Genomic DNA, 23,414 nt, shown 5'->3' on the forward strand with positions numbered 1-23,414 from the left:
TCTTTTTTCTCTCTTCTATTAAGGGTAAACTGATTAAACAGCTTAAACTATATATTTTCGTAAAGCACATTCCCTTTGGATAAATATAATGTGACATATATGAATATGAAGAGGATGTGCATGGTAGCCTCTTCCGGCCCATGGCCTAAATTCAACTCACACAGTCCATTCTGATATCCCACCCCACCAATGGCAAATGATTGAGTGAATCAATGTCAAAAAATGTAAATAGAATGAAAAATGAGTTATAAACGATATATATATATATATATATATATATATATATATATATATATATATATATATATGATATTAAAATAAATAATATTTTTTTACAGTATACAAACTATAACACATTTGAACAATCATTACTTATTGCATAGGCTACACTAATGTTTGTTTGTCTTGAATCAGTGGGTGGCCCCTGAATAGAAAGTGAGGTGGAGTTTGGTGAAGTTTGGAAAGTGAGGTGGAGTAAAGTGAAGTTTGTCAGTGTAATCTGTGGGCCACACACACACACAGGGGCAGGCACCAGCATATAAAAAGATCAGCACAACGGAACTACTGAAAGTAGACACATACACTCTTACCAGAGGAGATCCTTCAAACATATTTCTATCATTTGTGGATATTAGCCTACCAGTGACTTGGTGCGCAGGTAAGTTTTTTGTCTTTTGTATTTGTCCATTTTATAACTGAGATGAATTTTGACTGTATACTGTATTATGTGATATCAGGTAGCACTTCATTGCAATGATAAATACCCCTGTAAATATGCATTGAAATGTATACACACTGCACTGCACATTTGTGTCTAGTGACAGTGTCTGTTTTGTGAAACGTCAATGAAAAAAATTAACCAAAATGTGAAAATATAGTAGGTGTCACAGTTATTTGTAAATGAAACTGTTTGATCTTTTGAAACTTCAGGCACTCTTGAAAAAAACTAAAGACAGGAAACAAAGACAGACCTGATTCACATCCTTTGAAAATGTGATGTTAATGCTGCGAATGCACCATTACCCATAAATATGTCAGTAGCCTACATATGTGCAAAATATAACATCCAACTTATATAATTGACTTGCAGATGTATTCCTATCTAGAAAATGGAACGGAGGAATATGATGATTATTATGGTGATGATGATGATAATGGGCCATGTGATTTCAACAGCAACCACAGCATGGAGATGATCATTCAGACATATATTTATGTGCTTATCTGTGTCTTGGGTCTTCTGGGCAACATCATGGTAATTGTAACATATGCGTTTTACAAGAAAGCCAAGTCCATGACCGATGTCTACCTTCTGAATGTGGCTATTGCTGACCTCATCTTTGTGATAGCCCTTCCTCTGATCATCTACAATGAGCATAACAACTGGCACATGGGCACTGTGGCATGCAAGCTCCTGAGGGGGGCCTACAGCATCAACCTCTACAGCAGCATGCTCCTCCTGGCCTGCATCAGTGGTGATCGCTACGTGGCCATCGTTCAGGCCAGGAGGTCTTTCGGTATCCGCTCTCGCACTCTGGTGTACAGTCGGGTCATCTGCCTCAGCATCTGGTTCCTTGCTGTAATCCTGTCCATTCCCACCATCATGTTCAACCAGCGCTATGAGGAACGTAGCCCTGGACAGGAGGAAGTCACTTTTGAATGTGACTTTAAATTCACTGACAATGACACAAGCACAGCGCAGCTGATGAAAGTGCTGCTTCCCAGCATGCAGGTGTCTGTGGGGTTCTTTTTCCCCCTGCTGGTCATGGGATTCTGCTACTCCTGCATCCTGGCCATTCTCCTCCGGGCTCAGAGCTTCCAGAGACACAAGGCTGTGCGTGTGGTGCTGGCTGTGGTCTTCGTGTTTGTTGCCTGCCATCTGCCCTACAACGTGGTTCTGCTCTACCACACGACCCGCCTGTTCAAGGTGGGCCGGGAGTGTGCGAGAGAAAAAATGATATTGATGACCATCTCGGTGACCAGAAGCTTGGCCTACCTCCACTGCTGCCTCAATCCTATCCTGTATGCCTTCATTGGGGTGAAGTTCAGGAACCATTTCCAGAAGATTCTGGTCGACTTATGGTGCCATGGAAAGAAGGACCTTTACACAAGCCGTTCTTCAAAACATACATCTGAGCTCTATGTATCAGCCCCATACAAGTCACGCGAGGTGTCCAACAACGAACACCAATCATCATTTACTATGTGAGACACAACCTCACAGTGTCTGTATTCTTTGCAATTGCATGTTGGCATGTTGGCGACTGTGTATCACCCAGATGTGTGGCTAAAAGAGTTCGCAAATGTGACAAAGTTGTGTGCAAGCAGCTTCAATACCGGAAGTTTGTTGTCGTGTAAACATGTTTTGTAAACAAAATAGTGTGGGTTGTTGTCCATCACATCCTTTAATGTGAAGAGTGTTGAAGTGAAACTTTCATTTTTTGATACCCTGTTTTATATTTTGGATGTCTTTAATATGTTTTCTGCTCTGTCAAAAATGTCTATAAATAAAAGTAAAATATTAGATATTGTGAGAATATATTTTATATTATCCAAAAATGGAAAGGATTTTTGCGAATAACCCTAAACATACCCGCAACCTGATCATTTACATAAAACCACTGTCTAATAAACATGTATAGCTGGTTTCATACATTTCTATTCAGGAAAGAACATCCCAGATTTGCATGTATAAATTGTCAACCTGATTATCAATGGGACCACTGTTGACATCTCACTATGTAATTCTTATTTTGTTTAAATTTTGTATATATTCTGTTTAAGTAGGCCTATCTGTGACAATGTGTTATCAATTAATTTCCCCAAATGAAGCCAGACTAAACAGTAAGTTCCATTTTTAATATTTACTATGTTTATTAGAATAGTTGTGCTGAAATGTGATAGGTAAAGTTGTGATCTAAAAGCAAAAGAGGAAGGAATTACATTTAGAGCACAACAAGTCAAAGTCTTGTTAATCTTCTTCTTTTTAATTCCTATGTTGTTAAAAATCGAATAGAGTAGAAATCTGCTAAATGAAAAAAATTTAGGGTTGAGATCCTAAAATCACAATTCAACTGTGTTATAACAGCAGATGACACATAATTCCACTGACAGACAGGTGAAACAATTCAACTGACATTATTTCCAAAACAGATCAAAAACTGCAATTGGAAGATTCTACTTTGTATCCAAGTGCTATTTCTGTCTGGTGTCACCAATGCCCATGTTGCTTTGATGTGTATATGCTAAAATCAACATGAACGTTTCATGGTCTGTATACTGCGGAGCACAGCTCCACCAACATCCACATATTTTGGGAACTACACTCTGTGTGCAAATTACAACATCATTATTTCTGTTGGAGGAAGTTAACCTAAAAAAAATAAGTCCACTTTTGTATGTCTGTTCCTTGTTCCTGGTGGGGTTGGTAGATTGGATTCAAGCTTGATGACAACACAACATTTTGCATCAGATAAACAGGACCAAACAGGCATAGGCCTGGCATAGCCCTGCATCCACAGTGAATACAAGTTTATGGAAAAGGCTCACAGTGGCATGAACAACAGTTTTGATGTCTGGAGCCTTCACACAAGCCAACCACTATGTGATGTAATCATTTACAATTGTCAATTGATGAGCAATGTTTGATAGGGTAGGCCACTGTAAAGTGGTATGTTGCGGTTGGCTTGTGTTAAGACTTCAGACGTCAAAGTTCTCATCTGATCATAAAAGAGAAGAATAACCACCTGCAACTTCCCACAGCACTGACCAAAAGGACAAACTGAAATGGAAAATAATACATTTTAACAGCCTGTCAAACTAATGAAGAGGGTTTCAAGAATAATCTGTAAACAGTGTACTCACCAGACACAATTTACCCATGATGCATTGTATATCTATGACCTTAAAGAAGAAATCCGGGGAGTTTTCACATAAATCATACAGCGCTACACTCTGGGGGCATGAACATGGGAGCTCACGGACATGCCCCCGGATTGTAGCGCTGTAGCTGCCTTGCTGCATTAGCTGATGGCTGTAGCAACTAGGTAAAACCGATCGTTTTCCTTTAACAAGGTTACTATTGCTAATTTAGCCTAGATGAACATTTTTTTTTTATTTTTAAGTGAAACATTCTCACTATTGTGACAAATAAACAAAAATCCTGACTGAGAGTGAAACACCTTGAGCGAGAAGATTTTCCCTGTTTATCAATTATACAATTTTTTAATTCATGTAAAAGTGTGCAGCACATATGCTATATACAGTATACTGTTTACTGCATATACATACATACATACATACTGTACATACATACACACATATACACATATGTATAGGTATGTATGTATATAACATACATTTTGAGATTCATTGATTGACTTGTGCTATAATCACAATGCATGCTACAGGAGGAGCTGATATCATAAGACATTTAAAAAAACTGTATTTATTTGCAAATCTGAATACAAGGATCATGGCTAACATGTTGCCGTAGTCAAATTGTCCAGATGACCAAATCCCTATAGGAGGAGATAGGGTGCTAGAACAGATATAAAGCATTGACAAATGAATGAGAACAATCAATGTGGCGCTTTCACTGCAGTAATAAAACTGCAGGGTGATGGACTAAGGTAATCACACCAGTAACCTCCCTTTGCTGCCTGTGTGGTGCCAGGTTTTGAATGAAGAGAGGGATGAAGGATGTTTTTATGTCTGTGTAAGATGCACTTAAGAGACTGCCAAATGGCCACGAAGTTGAGTGGATGCGTATGTTTGCTAAAAAAAAAAAAAAAGACTACTGAACTTCACCCTCACTATCTTACTAACCCCATTCACAATCTTTCTTTTGTGTTATTCTCTTTGATTGCAAGGTAACCAAACCAGCAGCTTATGGAGAATGACAGAATGACACATACAATGGAACTCATTCTGAACTCATCTATAGAAAGTAGGCCTACTCTTCTGCAAGCTAAAAGTTAAGCTATAGATAACCATAACTGATGATAGCTTCTGGAAGTGAAACTTTGCAACAACTTGCATAAGAATTACATAAACCATTTACAACTTATGCTGTACCATGTCATGTACGTGTAGTTTTAAACTGATTTGCAAGGCTGACAATATATAATTTGCTGTCAGTTTGGGCATACCCAAATGTAGGTGATGTCGGGTGAAGTTTCATATAAGCCCAAATAATTCTCAAATTGATCTGGTACAAACACAAGATATTGCGATGATACACAAACATCATCTCATCAGCAACTCAAATCATTTGTGTTGTTTGGCCTGATAAACAGTAAAGCAAATGTCTGTTGTGTACAGATAGGCAGTCTGTGGGTAAAAATGAACAAAGCAAACTGAAAAAAGAGTAGGCCGTAGGTGTGGTAGATAAAATCTACAGATGGTAAAAAAGTAGGACATGGTGCTCTATAAACAAACATCTTGTTTGAAAGATCATGCTTTGCTGCAGCCTCTGTCACACCATTACAAATGCAATGCAATACAAAGCAAAGTTAACTTCACAAACAACAAGAAACACTTGTTCAAAAGCCAACTGTGAAAAGATGCACCATAAAACACCATTATTTAATGTTTTGGGGATTTTGAGTTCTATGTTGCAAATATAGACCAGGAACACAAATGGAAAGTAATGGGATTTTCTTTACTTGGATACTTAGCAGACATAATTACTATACTGAGCTGTAGCCTAACTGTAGATGGCATGAATATAGTTACAGTAGGCTACTGTGTTGTACAGCAAAAACAAAACTGCATACAGATGTCACAGCTACCGCACCTCGTTCTGCTGTTCCGGCTCCAGTCCCTGGGTCTATTCCAGTCTGTGTTCCTGTTCCAGCGCTATATGCAGAACTATTCCATTCAACCTGCATCCACATTTTCGTGTTCTCTAACAGTATCTGTTTTCTGAGATATAGAACCACATATCTTCCAAGAGGCAGAAGTTCTGATGGTAAGAACTGCTTGGTTTGCCACTGGGTAGGCCACTTTTTTTATCCTGCAGATCTAGCACAAGAAGAAATCTTTAGATGTGGAGACTGTTTTGAACGTTTAGTCCCACACACCTGTCTCTGTAAAACCTCAAGTGGGCCTTGAGAAAACAGCAAAGCTTAATTTTTCAGACAGATTATTATCTGTCTTGTCTCTAGCAGGATTGGCCTATATTCACTCCTCTCATCTAAAAATGGTTTGGATACCATTGGCTCAACTTTCCAGTTTAGATTAAATACCAGACCTTTGATAAAGTGCTACTTCACATATGCCTCTTCTAATTCATTATGTGGTAGTCTGACATTTTGGTAATGGCATACATATTCAACAATGTCCTTGAGTGTAACATCTGATCCCAAGTCCAATAAATCATACCATTCCCTACCACTAGATGGCCCCATTCAGCAATACTTTACACAATGCTCAACCCTGGTCCAGAGATCTTTCATTTGGAAGACATGCCTTTCAGCCATATCCCTCCATAAATCACAATGTCCAGTCATTACTTGTCATCCCATTCTGATATCTCTCAGACTGACCTCAGACCTAAAACAAATGCACCTCTTACCCCACTCCATGTGACTAAACATCAGCCATGGTTATCCTGTTTTCAACCCCATTTTCAAAAAAGTTGGTATGTTGTATAAAATGCAAATATCAAATATCGTAAACCTATATTGAGTTTCAGAAAAGGATAAAGACAACATATCAAATATTGAAACTGACCAATTTGACTATTTCATGAAAAATATTTGCTCATTTGGAATTTGATGCTGGAGGCGGGAAACTTGTAGCCTAATGCTAAAGAAAACAGGAGGAACATTTCACAACTAATTAGGTTAACTGGCACCATGATTGGATATGAAAAGAGTATCCTAGAGAGGCAGAGTCTCTCAGAAGCAAATATAGGTAATAAGTAATAATAATAATAGAATAATAATGCTCCTCAATGTGAAATTGTGGAGAATTTCAGAATTTCATCATCTATTTAGTAATATCAAAATAACAAATAAATACTTATAAACAAGGGATGGGGCTGAACAGCAATATTGGAATGACCATAAACTTTGGGAATGGCAGATAGCAATGCATTAATGACCATCAGGAAAAAAACAGACCTGACGATCAGGAAAGCTTCTGATAACCATTGTCTATGAACACAGTTTAATACTTCATCCACAAACGCAAAGAAGAAACCATGTTTAGATTCAATCCAGAAATGTCCTGTGGTTAGACCATTCAAAATGTGTAATTCTTTTTGGAAATGATGGACTCCTCTGCATCCTCCAAGCAAGAGAGGAGAGAGACTATCCAACTTGTTAGTGTAACTGTTGTTAAAAGGAGATGTGAAGCAACACAGTGGTAAACTTGCCCTTGTCCCAACTGTTCTGAGAAGTGTTGCAATCATCAAATTCAAAATGAACATATATTTTCCTATTTGTAAATAACTATTTGTTTCTGTTTCAGTAATTGACATGTTGTCTTTTGCACCATCTTCATTTAAATGTAGGGTTTACATGATTTGCAAATCGTCTAAGCTTTCTGTTTTTATTTATCTTTCATACAGCTTCCCAACTTTTCAGGAATTGGGATTGGAATTAATTATGTGAGTTAAAATAAATTAAATTGGATTAAAATAGAGTTAAAGCATTACTGTATCCCCCACATAACAGAAAAGACTCTGCAGCTGTCTCTTCTTGGCAACGCCTTAGATTATTAGATGTGAGCATTTGAGAATAGAACAACAGGTGTGCACATGGAGACTGATTTTGCAGTTGACCACAGCAGGCAGGCAGGCCATGGTGTGCTTTGCAGTTGACCACAGCAGGCAGGCAGGCCATGGTGTGCTTTGCAGACACCCAGTCCAGGCCTGTTAGACCAGTGACAGCTGTGACATGACAGACAGATAGATTCCTGTGACCAACAACCTGTTAAGCAAAATCAATTATTTCTCAGTCGCACAGCTGTTGCACATAGCTTTCCTGAGGTTTTAACACTTCATATCCCCTGTCAACTTTCCCCCCCCCCCCTTTTCCCCTCCTGCCCCTCCCCCTCCATGTACGGGTCATGGTGTTGAAGTAGGTACAGAACATCTGTTTTCCATTCCCTTTATCGGCTGGGGCGATCGCTTGGTCGTAATGACATAATGCGCCACGGTGGGCCGCCCAATCAGCTGGCTTGCTGGACAGGTAGATTACACCTCTTGAGGACACACCCGCTCTTGAACATTGTGTTTAGTCATATTGCAACTTTCAAGTCCCCGGGGTAGCTGCTTGATGATGATGTACGGAATCTTGTGCTTTCACTAAAATCATATGCTGTAAAGACTTCAAGCATGCACTAGTCATGCAACCACAGTTGCATTCATATGAAGCACTCGGGTTATTCAGGCCATGTGTATATAATCATACTCATCTCGTTCTTTTGCACACTGCCTAACCTTGCAAGGTGCTTTACACTATGTGGTTGTACTGTAATTCTACTGCATCAGTAAGTAGCATACAGTCTCAATAAGGAACATGATAAATAATTTGTTTACATTCCCACATGTTGTTATGGTGCACTCACTGTATGTGCATGTCTGTGTTGATGCAGGCATTACCATTCATATGACAGAGAATTTCCAAAACTCTGAATGTAGGACAAGCCCCAGCCTGGCTGGGATGCAGGACACTGTGTACTTTGTGCCCCACTGCCCCAGCTTTCTCATGCCAGATTTATATTAGCGTGGACTCCCGCTAGCCTCCGGAGCTGGACATGTGCATTCCCCCGGCTCCTTCCCCCCGTGGGGCCTTCATGGATGGGTTGAAGCGGTCGCTGGTATGACCACTAAGGCATTTGTCTGTAGGAGGGAGTCCTAACACCCTGCTGTGCACACAGGCTCTGGAGTGTGGGGCCACGAGGTGGAGCCAGGGGTGGGGGGGCTTGTTGTCCAGACTACAATAGGCCCACCAGATGGGCCAGATCCTTGCGCTGTGTGGCCTAATTGTGAGACTTGGCTAGGCTCCCAGGGTTCCAATCCTGGAAGAGGGAAAGAGAGTTTTTTATTTCAAGGGAAAGAGAGTTTTTCCTCCTGAGCTTATGTGACATTCGCACAATTTGCTCATGTGTATATGTGTGTGAGTGTGTGTGTGTGTGTATGTGTGTGTGTTGTTAGAGGGGCAGTATAGTGAGCTGTGTCATCTGTCCACTGTCCGCTCTCTGCTCTCTTGCTCACAAAGCAAGATTGTCCTCTCAGAGGTGTGAGGAATTTGTGTGTGTGTGTGTGTGTGTGTGTGTGTGTGTGTGTGTGTGTGTGTGTGTGTGTGTGTGTGTGTGTGTGTGTGTGTGTGTGTGTGTGTGTGCGTGCACTCTCTTCCAGGTGTCCCATGAGGAACTCTATGCTGGAGCTGGTGGCTGGCTCCCAGATGTTGCTGCAGGACCATGCACTGTGCACACAAACAGAGGCGCTGAGGCTGCTCGACAGATAGACTCCTGCCAAGCCTCCTGTGCCCTCCTCCACAGAGCACACCCAACTGGACGAGACACTGGCAGCGCCGGTCAACATAGTCAAAACACTCCAATCTTCCTGGAATCTCAGCCAGATTCTTCCTGAAGCTCTCAGCCAGGCTTTCACTAACTCTTTAAAACATCACTCCTCAGCTTTGCACGTCCTGTTGCCAGCTCTGCTGTAAATATTAGCCACCACAACCGCTGCTACTCAAGCAAACATAAATCTATGTGGTCAAATAAGACTTTGATGAGGCTGGGGAGTCCAATGCAATGCTTCCTTATATGCAAGGGAAGCAGGGGAGAGTCCAGTCACCTGAGAGTCCAGAGGGGAAATGCAGTTTGACCTCCGGGGGAAATGTCAGGCCATTCCAGAGCTCCCCCTGGCCACTATAAATCAGCTGGCCAGCCCAGCAGTATGATGTCATCTCCTAGTGGTTGTTTTTCCAAGCCTGCAGAACCCATCCCAACACGTAAAGCCATAAAGAATATGGGAGGGGGGAGGCTTTTCAGATGGGAGGTTCTCTGTTAATGGTCATTATCATTTTAGATGAAACAACCACACAAATGGCTTCTTTGTGAGTGAACTTGACCCCCACCTCTTTCTTAAATTAGAGTCGTTTAGCAGCGAGAGGAAGGGAAACAAAAACATGCTGTGTGAGAGTTTAGAGGTCTGCAGCAGCAGCATGAGTCACACATAATCTTACAGAGGTCTGCGGAGTAAAGAGTAACTCAGATGGTTTTAAGAGGGCCGTGGATGGAGACAGGTGTGGTGTCTTTAAACTAAAGCATTCCTCCCATGTGGGGCGTGGAGCCAGACCTGTGGCCTCCTCTGCCAGGCTCTGAGAACGGGCTTGTGCTGGAAGGCAGACCGAGTGTGGCCAATCGAAAACAAGCCCCCCTGAGCAACCGAGGCAGCCTGAGCCAGAAGGCATGTTTGCAAAAGAACACAAACCTCGAAAGGAAGATTCTCCCCAGTGCTAAGAATCCGTGTGAGGAAACTGCAGCAGGACTAGCGCCTCCTATTGTTGTGCTGAGGAGCAGTGCTTATTTGTTTAATGTGCTGCCTTGGCCGTGGAGGCCATTTTCAGAACTCTTAACATTTATTAAGGGCCTTGGCAATGAGGAGATTATTACTGGCTCAGCCTATGCCCTGTCGGAGGTGTCCAAGGAATGCAGAGCTGTCTGTCATTACTCCAACAAGATTAGTTTCTTTTTTTCAAAGGGCAACAATTACTTCATGGGTTGTGTCCCCCCCCCCCTTTCTTCCTCTTTCCAGAACATGCACGGCACGCTCTATCTGCCCTGCTCCCATTCCTCTCTCCTCTTTTAGGAGGACTGCACCCGTCCAACAGCTTTTTGAGAAAGAGAAAATCTCTCTTGATTTTCTGGGCCTATTTATTAGCTGTCAAACATTTGAGGATATGTTCTGTTAGAGGGGGGGTTCAGCCATTAAGTTAGTGAAACATTTAATGAAAGAAGTTCAAAAAATATATGCAATGACGGTGTACTGGTATAAACCGGAATCAATTTAAGCAATTTATATCACCATACAGTATATTTCTTAGTCTTTAACCAGGTTTTTAACCACTGCTATTCTTCCTTAAAGCTGAGCTAAAACCTTCAAACATTGCCAAAATAAACAGCAGCCTCAAACTATATGTCTACAAAAGCCGCCAACTTTAAATCCCTTCCATATATATTCTTACATGGGGCTTGACTGAATCAAGGCAGTAAAATAAATACTTTCAAAGGAACCACTGAGCTTGTAGGCTCAAATCCTGACCCGCGGCCTCGTTAGGATAACTGCTTGTGATTGGCCTAGCCTTTGAGAACAGCGCAGGTGTTTGGACATGGCTGGTCTGGGTGCAATAAAGTCGGAATTCAGCATGTCTGGGTGGAGAGCTCTTGCTATGTGCTGCACTAAAATGAGATCTCAAGTCGTGAGTAATTTCAGCAGTAAAATGGAGGCACATTGCAGGACATTGCAGTCTGTTTCTGCCCTGCCTCAGTCCCTCTTTCACCAGGATGCAACTGACCCCAGAACATCTAAGATGTGTGCCAGGCTGTCCTGGTATTTGGGTAGGGTGTAGATCTTCTCTCTTAGTGTATATTTATCTGGCTGGTCCAATGAACTACATGAACTACATTGAACTATGTATCATGTATCACAATGGCCAGCATTTGGGGAGGGGGGGGCTGTAGACTATTGAAAGGACTACTCGATGAGACTCCTTCATCCTTGCTTGGATGTTAATTCACAGGCGTGTGCTTGATGAAAAGTGCTTTCTAAGTTTTGCATGCTCCTGCTCCAAGATAAGACACTCCTCAGGAAGGCAAGCTGAAAGAGGAAAATGGAAAAAACATGGCGTGCTTATTATCCAGATGGAATTCCAGGAGGTGTTGAGCAGTGAGCTGAAGGAGCCAGGCACTGCTGTGTGGCGGCGGCCAGGACGACCTGAGCCGTCTCGCGCCGCCGTCTGCGCTCGGCCGCGGCCAACCGCAAACACTTCACTTCCTCTCTTACGTAACGCCGCCTCCAGAGTCAACACAGGATCCCCGTCAGGAGACGAGGTCTACAGCCTTCCAGCAGCGGAGGGGAAGAATGTGTGAGTCACAGCCCGGTGTGACAGCCATGGCTGCTTTGCTGTCTGGGACAGCACCCGGGCTTGGTGAGGTGCCCTGTTGTCAGGCAGTTAGAGGAAATCACCACTCTCCAGTGGAGATACGAGATCAGATGGGGGATATGGGGGCCCAGAGATCTGTTCCCTGAAGGCGTGGTGGTGGTGGGAGGCTTGCTCTGGCTCCCTCGCCCGTGACAGTGTGCTGGGGGAGCCGTCTGATGGTGCGGGAGTGCAGAGCTCCCACGTTGTCCCCAGTAATGCTTTTTCCTGACTGGAGGCCTTTTCATCTGGCGCGCCGCTGGAAAACTCGTTTCCGCATCCAATTTCCACCCCAGCCTGTTTGGCTGTAAGACACGGACGGCTCAATTCCACCACTGGGAGGGTGGGAATCTAGCAACAGAGCTCCACAACCAAATGAAAAGGACTTCTAGATGGAATGAGGGACTGTGCAGCAAGAGAGCTTTGACTTTGTCATTATGGCTATGGCAGCATTGATTGTCACATTTTTGTCTGTGCTATACATGGCTCCACATGTAAACTAGCTTAGTGAAGAGGAACTATCAAAAGGTCAAATGCTTGAGGGAGAGAGATAGGGCAGTGGGGAATATCTGTTCTTTTGTGAGTACGGCGGAATCCGCACTTCTGTCTATTGTTCATGTTTGCAAGCACAAATATCACAGCACCTGCACAAAAGATCAAAATACTTTGTTTAGTCTTCACCAGGAAGGGAGGCTTCCTTTACAAGAACAGAACTCAGCAACAGGTGCCTCCTAGTCTGTCGACTGAGTGTTGCAACCATGCAACTATGCTGATATGTGCATTTTCTGCATGGCAATAAAAGTAGGTTTGTAGTAGGTATTTGTTTTCAGTTTCTGAATCAAAAGCCATTTACCAGATTGAAATGGAACTTTCAACCATGTGTCAACTTTCACCTTGAGGTGAGGTTTTCAGATAATGGAAGATACCATTTTTGCAATAAACATTCAGATCATTACAGAATCTTTCACAGTAAACACATGATGATAAAATAGAAGTTCGATGATCATTAATTCCATTAGAATACTTCATGCCATTTGAGAGAAGCGTGTGCTTTTACATGTGGCCTTGTGGTGCTGGTTTTAGGATCGTTTCCTGTCTTGACGCGGTCTAAGCAAACAGTCACTATGATCCCAGAGAGGAAATTGACCTCCGTTGGTTTCTCTTTAAAGTTGGGAGAGACAGAAATGTGTGGTATGAACTATGCGGTGCGCACTACACGTGGAATGAAAATGTCTCCCTAAACCCTCGCTGTCATGCCAAGGCCTCATTTCTTCACTGAGGGCTCTTTGTTGGTGCCCTTGAAGCCAAACATTTTAGGGATTGACAGTGATAAGGCATTGACTTCAGACATTTCAGAGATTTAGTCATGTGCTACTGGATTGGACTGAAGAGGTAACATTGCTTTCAGTAAATTATCTCTACTTGGAACTAGTGGAACATCTGCAAATGACTCAGCTGACAATGAGTCAGTGTCTGTCTTGAGGGGCTTTGGTTCAAATGTAATGGCATATAAGAATTGGTATGAAATATTGTGAGTGTATCTACTGAATGTGATTCAGCTGAGGAAGGCACAGACACTGGGTCTTTATTTCAAATGTGGCCTATTTTTTATTATTGTTGAGAGGCATACATTACAGTGCAAATGATTCTTTGGCAAACATACAATACAAAATGTCAGATAGGTGTCCACTTTGACCACTTATTGGGTAAAGGCATGATCAGACTTACAGAGCAGTGCATTCCATTTGAAGTGGGCAGAGAGGTCTGGTCAAAGGGTAGACGACAAATAATAATAATACAAAAGAAATAATAGAAATAAAACGATGTGTGTGAATGAACAGTGGCAAAAGGGGTATGGAGAAGAGCAGACAGAGAGTGAGCTCCTCTGATATGAGGTGAAGAGAGAACTCCTCTGAAACGGAAGATGTTCAAAGGCAAGTTGGCCGGAATGTCACGGCTGCAACATGAGGAGATGGTAAACATGACAGCAAAGTGGACTGAGAGGGAGCCGTCTATGGTGGAACAATGATGCGCCTAACGGCTCCATAGACCAGTCAGCCATGGACCCTTGGGTTGATTTGGTTGTTCTTGTTGCCACAGCAGGTCTACAGGATGTTATGCAGTCAGACCATTGTCTGGCCGTAGCAAGCAAACACAGATGCTCCCACGTGAGGAAGCCACCGATCTGCCCTCCCACAGCATCCTCTGAGAGACGTCCATGAGAACAGACCCACCGACATCCCACAGAGTACGGAAAAAAGGACCAAAAACGGACTCCGTCACTACACATTCTCACAGTAACAAGAATCACATTTGAAGCCTAGAGGCAGAAAAAGGACAAACGACTGATGGAACCTGTAGAGGAGGTTGGTTTTCAGACTGGGGGCATGGGGCAGCAGACATTTTTGACACACTTCAATTTCTGGGCCTTCATCGTTTCCCTTGTCCCATGTTGTGATTATCACAAACAATATCCAACCAGCCAACTGCTCAAAGTTGCACTTTTTGTAATATGTGTTTGAAGTGGTGCTAACAGCTTGTATATGTGCCTTGATCATAAAAAGGCCCTGTGACTTCACCCTAGCATTGTTTGGGGTGATGACTCACCACTGCGAGCGCCTAAAACAAATGTGAGCCAAGGAGGGGACGGCGGACATCTTGTCTTAATCTACCTCTCTCCCAAGTCCCTCTTTTCGCCTCTCTCTCTCTCTCTCTCTCTCTGTCTCTCCTCCATATGGCTTTCATTACACTGGAATGGGGGGTCAAGGAGGTACAGAGTGAGCACGGCACTCAGCAGAGTTACGTCAGCTCTTGCACATCCCGCGCTAAGGCTGCAGACGAGAGCCAGGCGTCTCCACGTTTCGGACGAGTGGCCAGTGACTGTACGAGTGTGACCGCTGGGGAAAGAAGCACATAAGAGAGAAGAGAGAGAGAGAGAGAGAGACAGCTGGACAGAGGTAGCGAGAAGGAGATGGAGGGTGATTAAGTCCTAATAAAACCCTTTTTAAAACCCACCACACCCTGCATAATCTGCCTCTGCAGTCACAAAGTGGCTGAAGACAAAAATCGTTGGGGTGGTGTTGGTGAGAGTGATGGTGGTGGTTTACAGTTGGGGGTTGGGGTGGTAACAGAGGCAGGGTGTGGACATATGATCATGGAAACCACAACAAAGTAGCCCAGCTTTTGATGAGGGATTTGAGGGGACTTTACTCATGAGGTGTCAATGTGTGTCTCTTGTTTGACTCACAGCGGGGAAACAGAGGGGAACCTGAGAAGTGGAGAGGTCAGACTTGTGATGTGGTCAGGTGAGGTACCGAACAGTTGGGTCCTTCAACATTGGGTGTCAGTGTGTTTGTGTGCAGAGAGCAGCCATTTTTTGACCAAGTGGAAAATACTGAACACTTAAAATACTGCATTGGTAGATAAGGGTGAGACAGCCTAGGGGAATCGCTAGGGAGAAAAGTAAGCATAAAAACAAAACAAAAACGAACAAAAAAAGGCAAAAACTTTTTAACTTTGTAGTTAAGTCAGGGTGTCTGCCCATCTGTTCTCTAGTATGCATGACCCATAGAAAATACCTGGAGCACAAGCCACATCTTGCAAGCAGAGGATAGCAAAAAATAAGTTGGAAGTTAAATAGTAAGTCAACTCACAGGGGACATACAACAACTCCTCCAACATGATCTACCAACCCCCCTCTCCAAGTTCAGAAAAAAAAAAGAATCTGTTTATGTGAGTTTTTGGGGAGAAAAAAGAGTATGTGTGTGAGAGGGAGAGAAAGAAACACCAGATGTTAGTTAACCATCAGTTGGGAAATTATGCACATTCGGTAATCAGTAGACTTTTTTTGCATTACATTTTTTTTAAAACAGGTATTCACATTATCTTCATATGGAAGCAGATGATACGTAGGGGAAATACATTTATATGTATAAATTTATATATATATTTGTATGTTCATTATAAGATATGAAGCACCATAAACATTACGTAAAAGGCACATAATGAGAGTGTATATGATGATTTGCATACTGTAGAAAAACAAAAACAAAAACAACAATATTTTTCAGACTGATGCAAATAACTAAATCATTTCAAGAAAAAGGGTGATTGTGAAGGAGGAGAAAAAAACAATAGCACCAGTTTGTTCGGCATCTCTGACCTGAGAACGCGTTTTAAGAGACGACATGGCCGACGGTGGTCGATCTACTTCCCTTTCCGTACACACCCCTGGTGCGCTGCCTTCCTCGTGCGCTGGCCTGGTGGGTGGGGTCAGTGCTCTGGGTCACGCCCACAGGCCCTTGGGGTCCCTGTTTACTTTTTAAGGCCAAGAGGGAGGAAGGGTGGAGTCCCACATCCATCCTAGACAAGGCAGAGGTCTCTGCCATGACGGCACTTCAGAAAGCCAGTGGACTTGACCATACCCAAGTAAGGCAATTGGCCTTGGGGGGTTGGGGGTACTGACAATAAAAGTTAATATCCGACATAAAAAAAAACATCTGAAGTTAAAAAATAAAACAAAAACAAAACAAAAACTAGGCAACTGGATGCTGATGGTCACCGCGTCCTGCCAAGACTCTTAGTCCATGTCTTTTTTCTCTCCGCTGGGATGCGTGTGGGGCGCGGGGGTCCTGAGGTTATGTGTGGCGCTCGCCACCACTGCTCGAGGGCTGGTTCAGGCACACGGGGCAGCAGGCTCCTTTCAGTGTCACAGGCTTCTGGCAGTCCACTGGGGGGCACCTCTCCACAAAACACGTCACCTGGGCATCCTGAGGGGAGGGAGGGAGAGAGAGAGAGAGAGAGAGAGAGAGAGAGAGAGAGATTTCCTCACTTAGACTCGGTAGTATTATATAGAATATGACGCGAGCAGTTCAACACTTCCAAAGAAAGCTCTTTCATTTTCAGTTGAAGCCCGTGAGCAAAACCATGACTACAGAGCTAGAACAGCCAAAATGATGTCATTTCCCAAACACTGTCTGTGAGCCTCCCCTTCACTTAGAATAACAAGTCTGACTACATGCCTGATCCATCAGCTGACCAAGGTACAAAATAAAAAACAGAATCAATTCAGTCTGTTGCAGTTCACAGAAACTGGGACACATTTTTGTAGTTGTGTTGGGCAGTTGTCGTAAAGGAAATCACTATGATGAAACTGTAGCCGGGAGTCCCGTATCTTGCCATTAAACCCTTGTAAAGCCAGCATAATGCTGCTGCATTGTGCTTTTAGACAGCATGCCACAGCACGCCCTGGTAGCAGAGGTGTGATGTTTAACACAGCATCAATCACCTATAATGGCATATTCAAAATGGAGCTCAGATATTTCCAAATCAGAACACTGCATTATAATGCGACTTAAATGTGCTATAAGCGATGTTGGGCAGCGTCACTTCTGTTGACGTTTAAACAAAACAGAGAGCTAGCTAGCTCCGTCCTCCCCTTGCCTCCCATGCAATTGAAACCCTCCTAAACGCGTATCTTGTTGGTTATTGGCTGGAACACTGTTTGTTATACTTCGTGGCGCAGGTTGCACAAGTTTGTTTTTGTTGCCGTTTGTGGAGCCTGGGCTGTCTACCGAGACTGCGTTTTTTTATGGTGTGTTCAGGGGACAGGCAGCTAGCGGATAGTGAGGAGATGTTTGCTGTATGTGACAAAAAATGTAAAAAAACGTGTGACATCGCTTAGAGCGCCTTTAAAATTGGCATTTAATTTGACATTTGATATTATTTCATCATTTAATTTGACACTGGCAACACCTCTAACAGAGATTATACAGAATGGTGAGGCAGAATAATGCCCCAACATCCCTGCCTTGAACAGGCTGTAAATGGGGATAATGTCTACGCTAACTACAGGTGAATTCCCATAGCACTGGTGTTGGTGTAGGGTGAAGCTGGTGACCGAATATCCCCGCTCTATCAGGCCAAAAGGCGGTCAGTGACACGGGGCAACCAGGCATGCCAGGAAAGCACAGAGCGTGTGCCAGGTGGGCAGCAGTCACGGCTTGACACGCAGCGGGCACGCTGCCCACCAGGGCCCCTGTGCGGCCCCACAGAAACACGATCGCTCCACCGAGAGCCTTTATCAGCGCGGCCATAGGGGAAGGCTAGCTTTGTGGATCCGGCCCGGCTGCAGGGACAACAATGGGCCAAGCTGGAGCCGCCATCAGATAAGCCCCTGCTGAAAACATGCACCACTGTCCCCTGTGCTGTTCTAAAGAGCAGGCCTGCAGTCTCAAACACATCCTAACCTGTCAAACACAAACAACTGCACATTGTATGCTAGTAGTTCTCCTGCACTGTTCAAGGGCCTTTTTTAAAATCTCTTGACCATTCCCTTATAATAAGTTGTACTAAGTTGTACTGGTCTGATTACTGTGAAGGGACGTACTTTGCATTCGCATGTGGTGCAGGGGTCCCTCTTCCAGCGCGCTCCATCTCGCCGCTCCATGCCCTCCGAATCAGTGCAGTCTGTCTTACTCAGGCGCGCTTCAAGTCTTTTAATCTGTCAGGGGAGAGGGAGAGGAGAGAAGAGAAGAGGAGAACAGCCGAGAGAGAGGACACACAAACGGACATGTTTAAAGAGTGTTTGTATGTGTGCGATAGTGTGTGTGTCTGTGTGTGTGTGTGTGTGTGCGTGTGTGTGTTGACCCATGATGTCTGCTAGAGATTTACCTGTGCTGCTATGAACTATGAAAGTTGGCTGGCTGATCAAATACACATACACTGCCGTTCAAAGGTTTGGGGTCACTTAAGAATGTCCATTCCACTCCATTCTAGACGGAATGCCAGCTAACATCAGTTGCATTGTTTTTTTTTAATCAGGGCAGCAGGTTTCAGGTTACATTATGTGCTTACATAATTGCAAAAGGGTTCTCCAATGTTTTCTCAGTTAACCTTTTAAAATGATTTCATATTAGTAAACGGAATGTGCCTTTGGGATATAGGATGAATGGTTGCTGATAATGGGTCTGTATACTTATGTACTGTAGATATTGCATTAAAGATTAGCCATTTCTTTCTACAACAGTCATTTACAATATTAAAGGTGATCTAAGCGATGCCACACGTTTTTTAGGCTAAAACATTTCATGTCACTTACTGCAAACATCACCTAACCAGCCGCTAGCTGTCTGTGTCCTGAATACACTGTAAAAAAAAACAATCTCTGTGGACAGCCCAGGCTCCAAGAACGGCAACAAAAACAACCTGGGCAAACCTAGCCCATGAAAACATAACAAACTGCTCCACAAATCACAGGCGTGATGCGCGTTTAGGAGAGTTTCAATTGCACGAGAGCAGCACGGGAGGGAGGGGGAGGAAGTAGCGAGCTAGCTCTCTGTTTTGTTTGAGCATCGCTTAGAGCACCTTTAATGATGAAAACAAGGACATTTCTAAGTGACTCCAAACTTTTGAACAGTAGTGTACCTGAAATAAATAACTAGCAAGGAAGTGAGGAATGAGGACAGAAACGTCCTGGCATATTCCAGGAGACCTTAGTTAAGCATGCAGGTTGTTGTGTTTCATGTAATAAAATGTGACACCATATATTGTGACGAACGCAAACAATTTTGGAGGAATTCTTTTCAGATTGCATTCAACACAAATGTCTGACCTCCTCTACTAAAACCATAAGTAAGTGCTTTCCTGAATAGCTCACATGCCTCTGGTAGAACATGCTTTTTTCCTTGACGACAGGAATCATGCAAGCAAATTCAGCCATGTCGGATTTATTTGACTATCCACTTACAGTAAATATCCCCAAAGCATTGGTGGGTCCCACATTGCTGTGGGCTCTGACTCTGATGCGAAAGCCTTTCCCCTCTAAATCATCTCTGAGCCTGCTGGCTTAATCAGACCCATGCCTCCTTAATGGGGACTCGCCTACGGTGATGTTTGACTCGGTCTAAACCCACAGAACGTGCACGGTGCTATCTGATACCTTGTTTGGATATCCTACTTGACTTTGGGTCAAACAGAGCTGTGGGGAGTTCTGTGACTGCATTCAGTGCTTGGCTCTGTTTATGTCTAAGAGTGGTAGCCTACTGGTCTAGTGGTGGAAGACAAGGCTTTGGGATGCATCTAAATCAGGACATGGTCGCATTTTTTGTATATGCCGATGTCAATATAAAGGTTTGTTAATTGTTTCAAGAATTTAATTGAAACAACTAACCTCATAGGCTACACAGAAACAACTTTCTGTGTCTTGTGAAAACGTTGAATATAGAATAGGAATAGAGGAAATAGTAGAGGAAAATGATCAAAACAGATGTCGTGGATTAAAAATGCTATGTGGTATTCATTTAACAATATAGGGATACAATTCAAAATTCTGACTTCATCAAATATGAATGGTTTGGAAGTCTATCCAAGTGCTGAAGGATATAATGTAGATCTAATTTGGCTGTAGTCTAAGTGTAAGGAGAGTTACTCAGCAAAAATGGGTGGGGGACAAGATTGAATATCAACAAAACAGAACAGAAAAGAGATTAATCCAATGATCTTCACCTGTTTTCGCAAACTTGTGATGGTCTTCTGCATATCCAAGACAAAGTCTTGGAACTCGTTCAGTGAGGGTTCAGTGCTGGCTTTAATGGGGAGGGAGACGTTCACAGGCACAGAGGGGGCTTCCTGTGCGATGCTGCACACACAAAACATTACAGTCTTTACATGCTGATCCACTTCCCACTGATGGCTCATTATGTGTTGGGTAAAAGTAGCCAGATCTATTTCCAGTGTGTGTCAAGGCTGCTTATGACATAACTTAAGGAGCTGGGCTAGCATGCCCAGTAGCCTGAAAAGTTGTGAGTTCAATACCCGGCATCCACCGTTGCCCTTGAGCAAGGCACTTAACCCCGAGTTGTTCTGGGGACTGTGGTCCTTGTAATATAACTGAGATATGCAAGTCGCTCTGGTTAAAAGCATCTGCTATATGAATACATGTAAATGTAAACTTGAACTTGCTCAGTTCAAATGCTCAGACTGATTATAGGATGATTGTGATTACCTTTCATTGGGGCTGGTGTCCTTGGGACTATCTGAAACAGGTTTGTCCTCTGCAAAGCTGTGTTTTAGTGACCTCCGACCACGGAAGTGGAAAGACAGAGCATTGAACTGACCCTTGGTCCTGCAGTCTGTGGAACCAGAAAGTGCTGTAGTCAGTCATATGAAGTGCACCTTTTCCACAGTGGAGGATGATGGGAAATATAACTCATTATCAGAAGTACACCTAGAACGTATTGCATTATTTCACACACATACCCACAAACAAGCCTACACACAGAATGACACACACACACACACACACACACACATACAACCACGCACGCACACACACACACACACACACACACACACACACACACACACACACACACACACACACACACACACACACTTCTTCGGGTTCTTAGGTTCTCAGGCTTGTTTTCGTACATCAGATGCCTAAGGCATCAGGCTTTCCTCACACTTCAAAAGAGTAGACCTAACATCAGTGCTGCACTGACTGACTGACTCCGGTCTGCCCATCATTACTACCACTGCACCCAGATCAGATCCGGCGACAGCAGATAAGATAACACAGCGGCTATTATGTGCTCCACAGGAAATAAGACAGGCTTGTCTGGGCAGGGCTAAGCCATAAAAGTGGTTATATTACATGAAAGAGGGCTGTCTCCTATAGGGAGATTAAATAAACGTCTACGGTAAGAACAAAATTGTGCTTTTTTTTGAAGAATCACCAAGGATGAAAAGCCTAACAGCTGAAACTAATTTGAAATAATGCATAAGCTCAGCATTTTTGTAATCCTCTGGTCTTTTAGAGAGTGTAAAAAGGGGTCCCTCTCTCTATCCCTCTTCTTTCATGCACGCAGGAACCCACACAGACCCCCACACACTCACACAGACACAAACCCCCACACACAGACACAGACACAAACCCCCACACACAGACACAGACCCCCACACACTCACAGAGTTTTTCAATTTAGAGGAGCCAAGACTACATTACTGTGAACTCAATCAGTGGTGACCTAGTTCGTCAGGGTGACCTTTCGACGGCCTCTCTACAGGCAGGATATTCCAAGTTTATTAACTTGGCTTCAACCACATTCGGGATAAAACTGCTGCCCTCTAGCTTGCTGGCTAATCAACCCCTTTCACTGTGTTTTCCTTTTCAGAGCTGTTTTAGTTGAATATGAACATGGGTATCTCCCAAGCCCAGTTATAACATTCTGAAAGGGTAAAACACAATGGCAATCATTATTTCAGTTCCCAAGAGTACAGTTAACACAGAGGATAAATAACGTCTCACAAGATGAGAGATGAGGCCTCTATGCGAAACCTGTCAGATGTTCTTATTTATGAACTGCAATCAAAACTAGTAGACAAATCAAACCGTTAAGAACTATGTAGCTCTTAGCTTCTTAGCTTCATTGCTAAGAGCTACAGGGAAGGGAAAATGCAACTCCCTGGTTCTAATAACAGTCTGTCATCTAATCACTGTTTAATTCAACCCAAGAAGCTGTGTTTACTGCCCCCAGCAACAGCCGTGGGATGAAGCCTCCTGCTGACTGCTAGAGTATCTAAGGCCTTGAGGAAGACACAGTTTATGTTTTGTGACACAGTTTACAGTTGTGACTCTACAGCACACTATTGGGATGAAAGTTTATTGTTTTGTGGCATATGGTGTCGGTTTGTGAGATCATCTCTGGCTTGGGTTCACCTTAGTTATCAGGAAGCACAGTCAATTACAGAGGGATTTACCATTCCGACAGGATTTTCCTCGTTTCTAACCGGGATGAAAATCCCTGTGAAAAGTACATGAGGTGTGAAGCTTAAAGAGGCAGAAAGTCCACATCAAAAGCCTCTGAGGTCAAACTTTGGATCCCAGCTCACCCGCATCCTGCTGCGACACCAAGTGGTGTCATCCAACACGGCCAGGTAAGCCGTCGGAGAGGGAGCAGTGGGCCGCTGAGGCAGACCTAGTGTGGCTCATTGGGCGTGGGGGGGCTGGGAGAGGGGGAGTCAGAGGCTAATTATGTGTGATTGACTCCCTTTATCGGTCTGACACACTCACGCCACTACCCTGGTTATTAAGGCAGAAGACATGCGGACAGCCTTTTCACGCAAACAAGTCTAATGCAGAACCTGGGCCAATTCTCCATATCTGATAGAGGCAGAGAGATGTTTTAGTATGATGCTCACTGCTAATACTGCACTGGAAAGTAAAACACAAACAAATGTCATAAATTAGAG

General features: G+C 43.4%; 2 protein-coding genes across 5 annotated transcripts in view; one reads left to right on the forward strand and one right to left on the reverse strand.

Moving 5' to 3' along the window:
- Positions 1-608: 608 nt before the first annotated feature.
- ccr6b (chemokine (C-C motif) receptor 6b) lies at positions 609-2,430 on the forward strand. Its single transcript, XM_048228245.1, has 2 exons — positions 609-658; positions 1,091-2,430. Exon 2 carries the CDS (start codon positions 1,091-1,093, stop codon positions 2,207-2,209), a length of 1,119 nt encoding a protein of 372 aa, XP_048084202.1. The 5' UTR covers positions 609-658; the 3' UTR covers positions 2,210-2,430.
- A 12,492-nt stretch (positions 2,431-14,922) lies between these two features.
- The window catches only part of LOC125283974 (peroxidasin), a 54,656-nt gene continuing 46,164 nt past the window's right edge, over positions 14,923-23,414 (reverse strand). For all 4 annotated transcript variants that reach the window (XM_048227587.1, XM_048227586.1, XM_048227588.1 and 1 more), the window contains 4 exons: positions 21,166-21,292; positions 20,667-20,799; positions 18,550-18,663; positions 14,923-16,930 (listed from right to left, as the gene is read on the reverse strand). In XM_048227587.1, the coding sequence (XP_048083544.1) occupies positions 16,799-16,930; positions 18,550-18,663; positions 20,667-20,799; positions 21,166-21,292 (506 nt within the window). In that variant the 3' untranslated portion in view covers positions 14,923-16,798. The remainder of the gene's footprint in view (positions 16,931-18,549; positions 18,664-20,666; positions 20,800-21,165; positions 21,293-23,414) is intronic.

This window comes from Alosa alosa, chromosome 19 (assembly GCF_017589495.1).
Source record: "Alosa alosa isolate M-15738 ecotype Scorff River chromosome 19, AALO_Geno_1.1, whole genome shotgun sequence".
Taxonomy (NCBI): Eukaryota; Metazoa; Chordata; class Actinopteri; order Clupeiformes; family Clupeidae; genus Alosa; species Alosa alosa.

What these genes read in the sequence shown, in the direction of transcription:
- ccr6b (XM_048228245.1), top strand. Translation starts at nt 1,091, where the DNA reads ATGTATTCCTATCTAGAAAATGGAACGGAGGAATATGATGATTATTAT.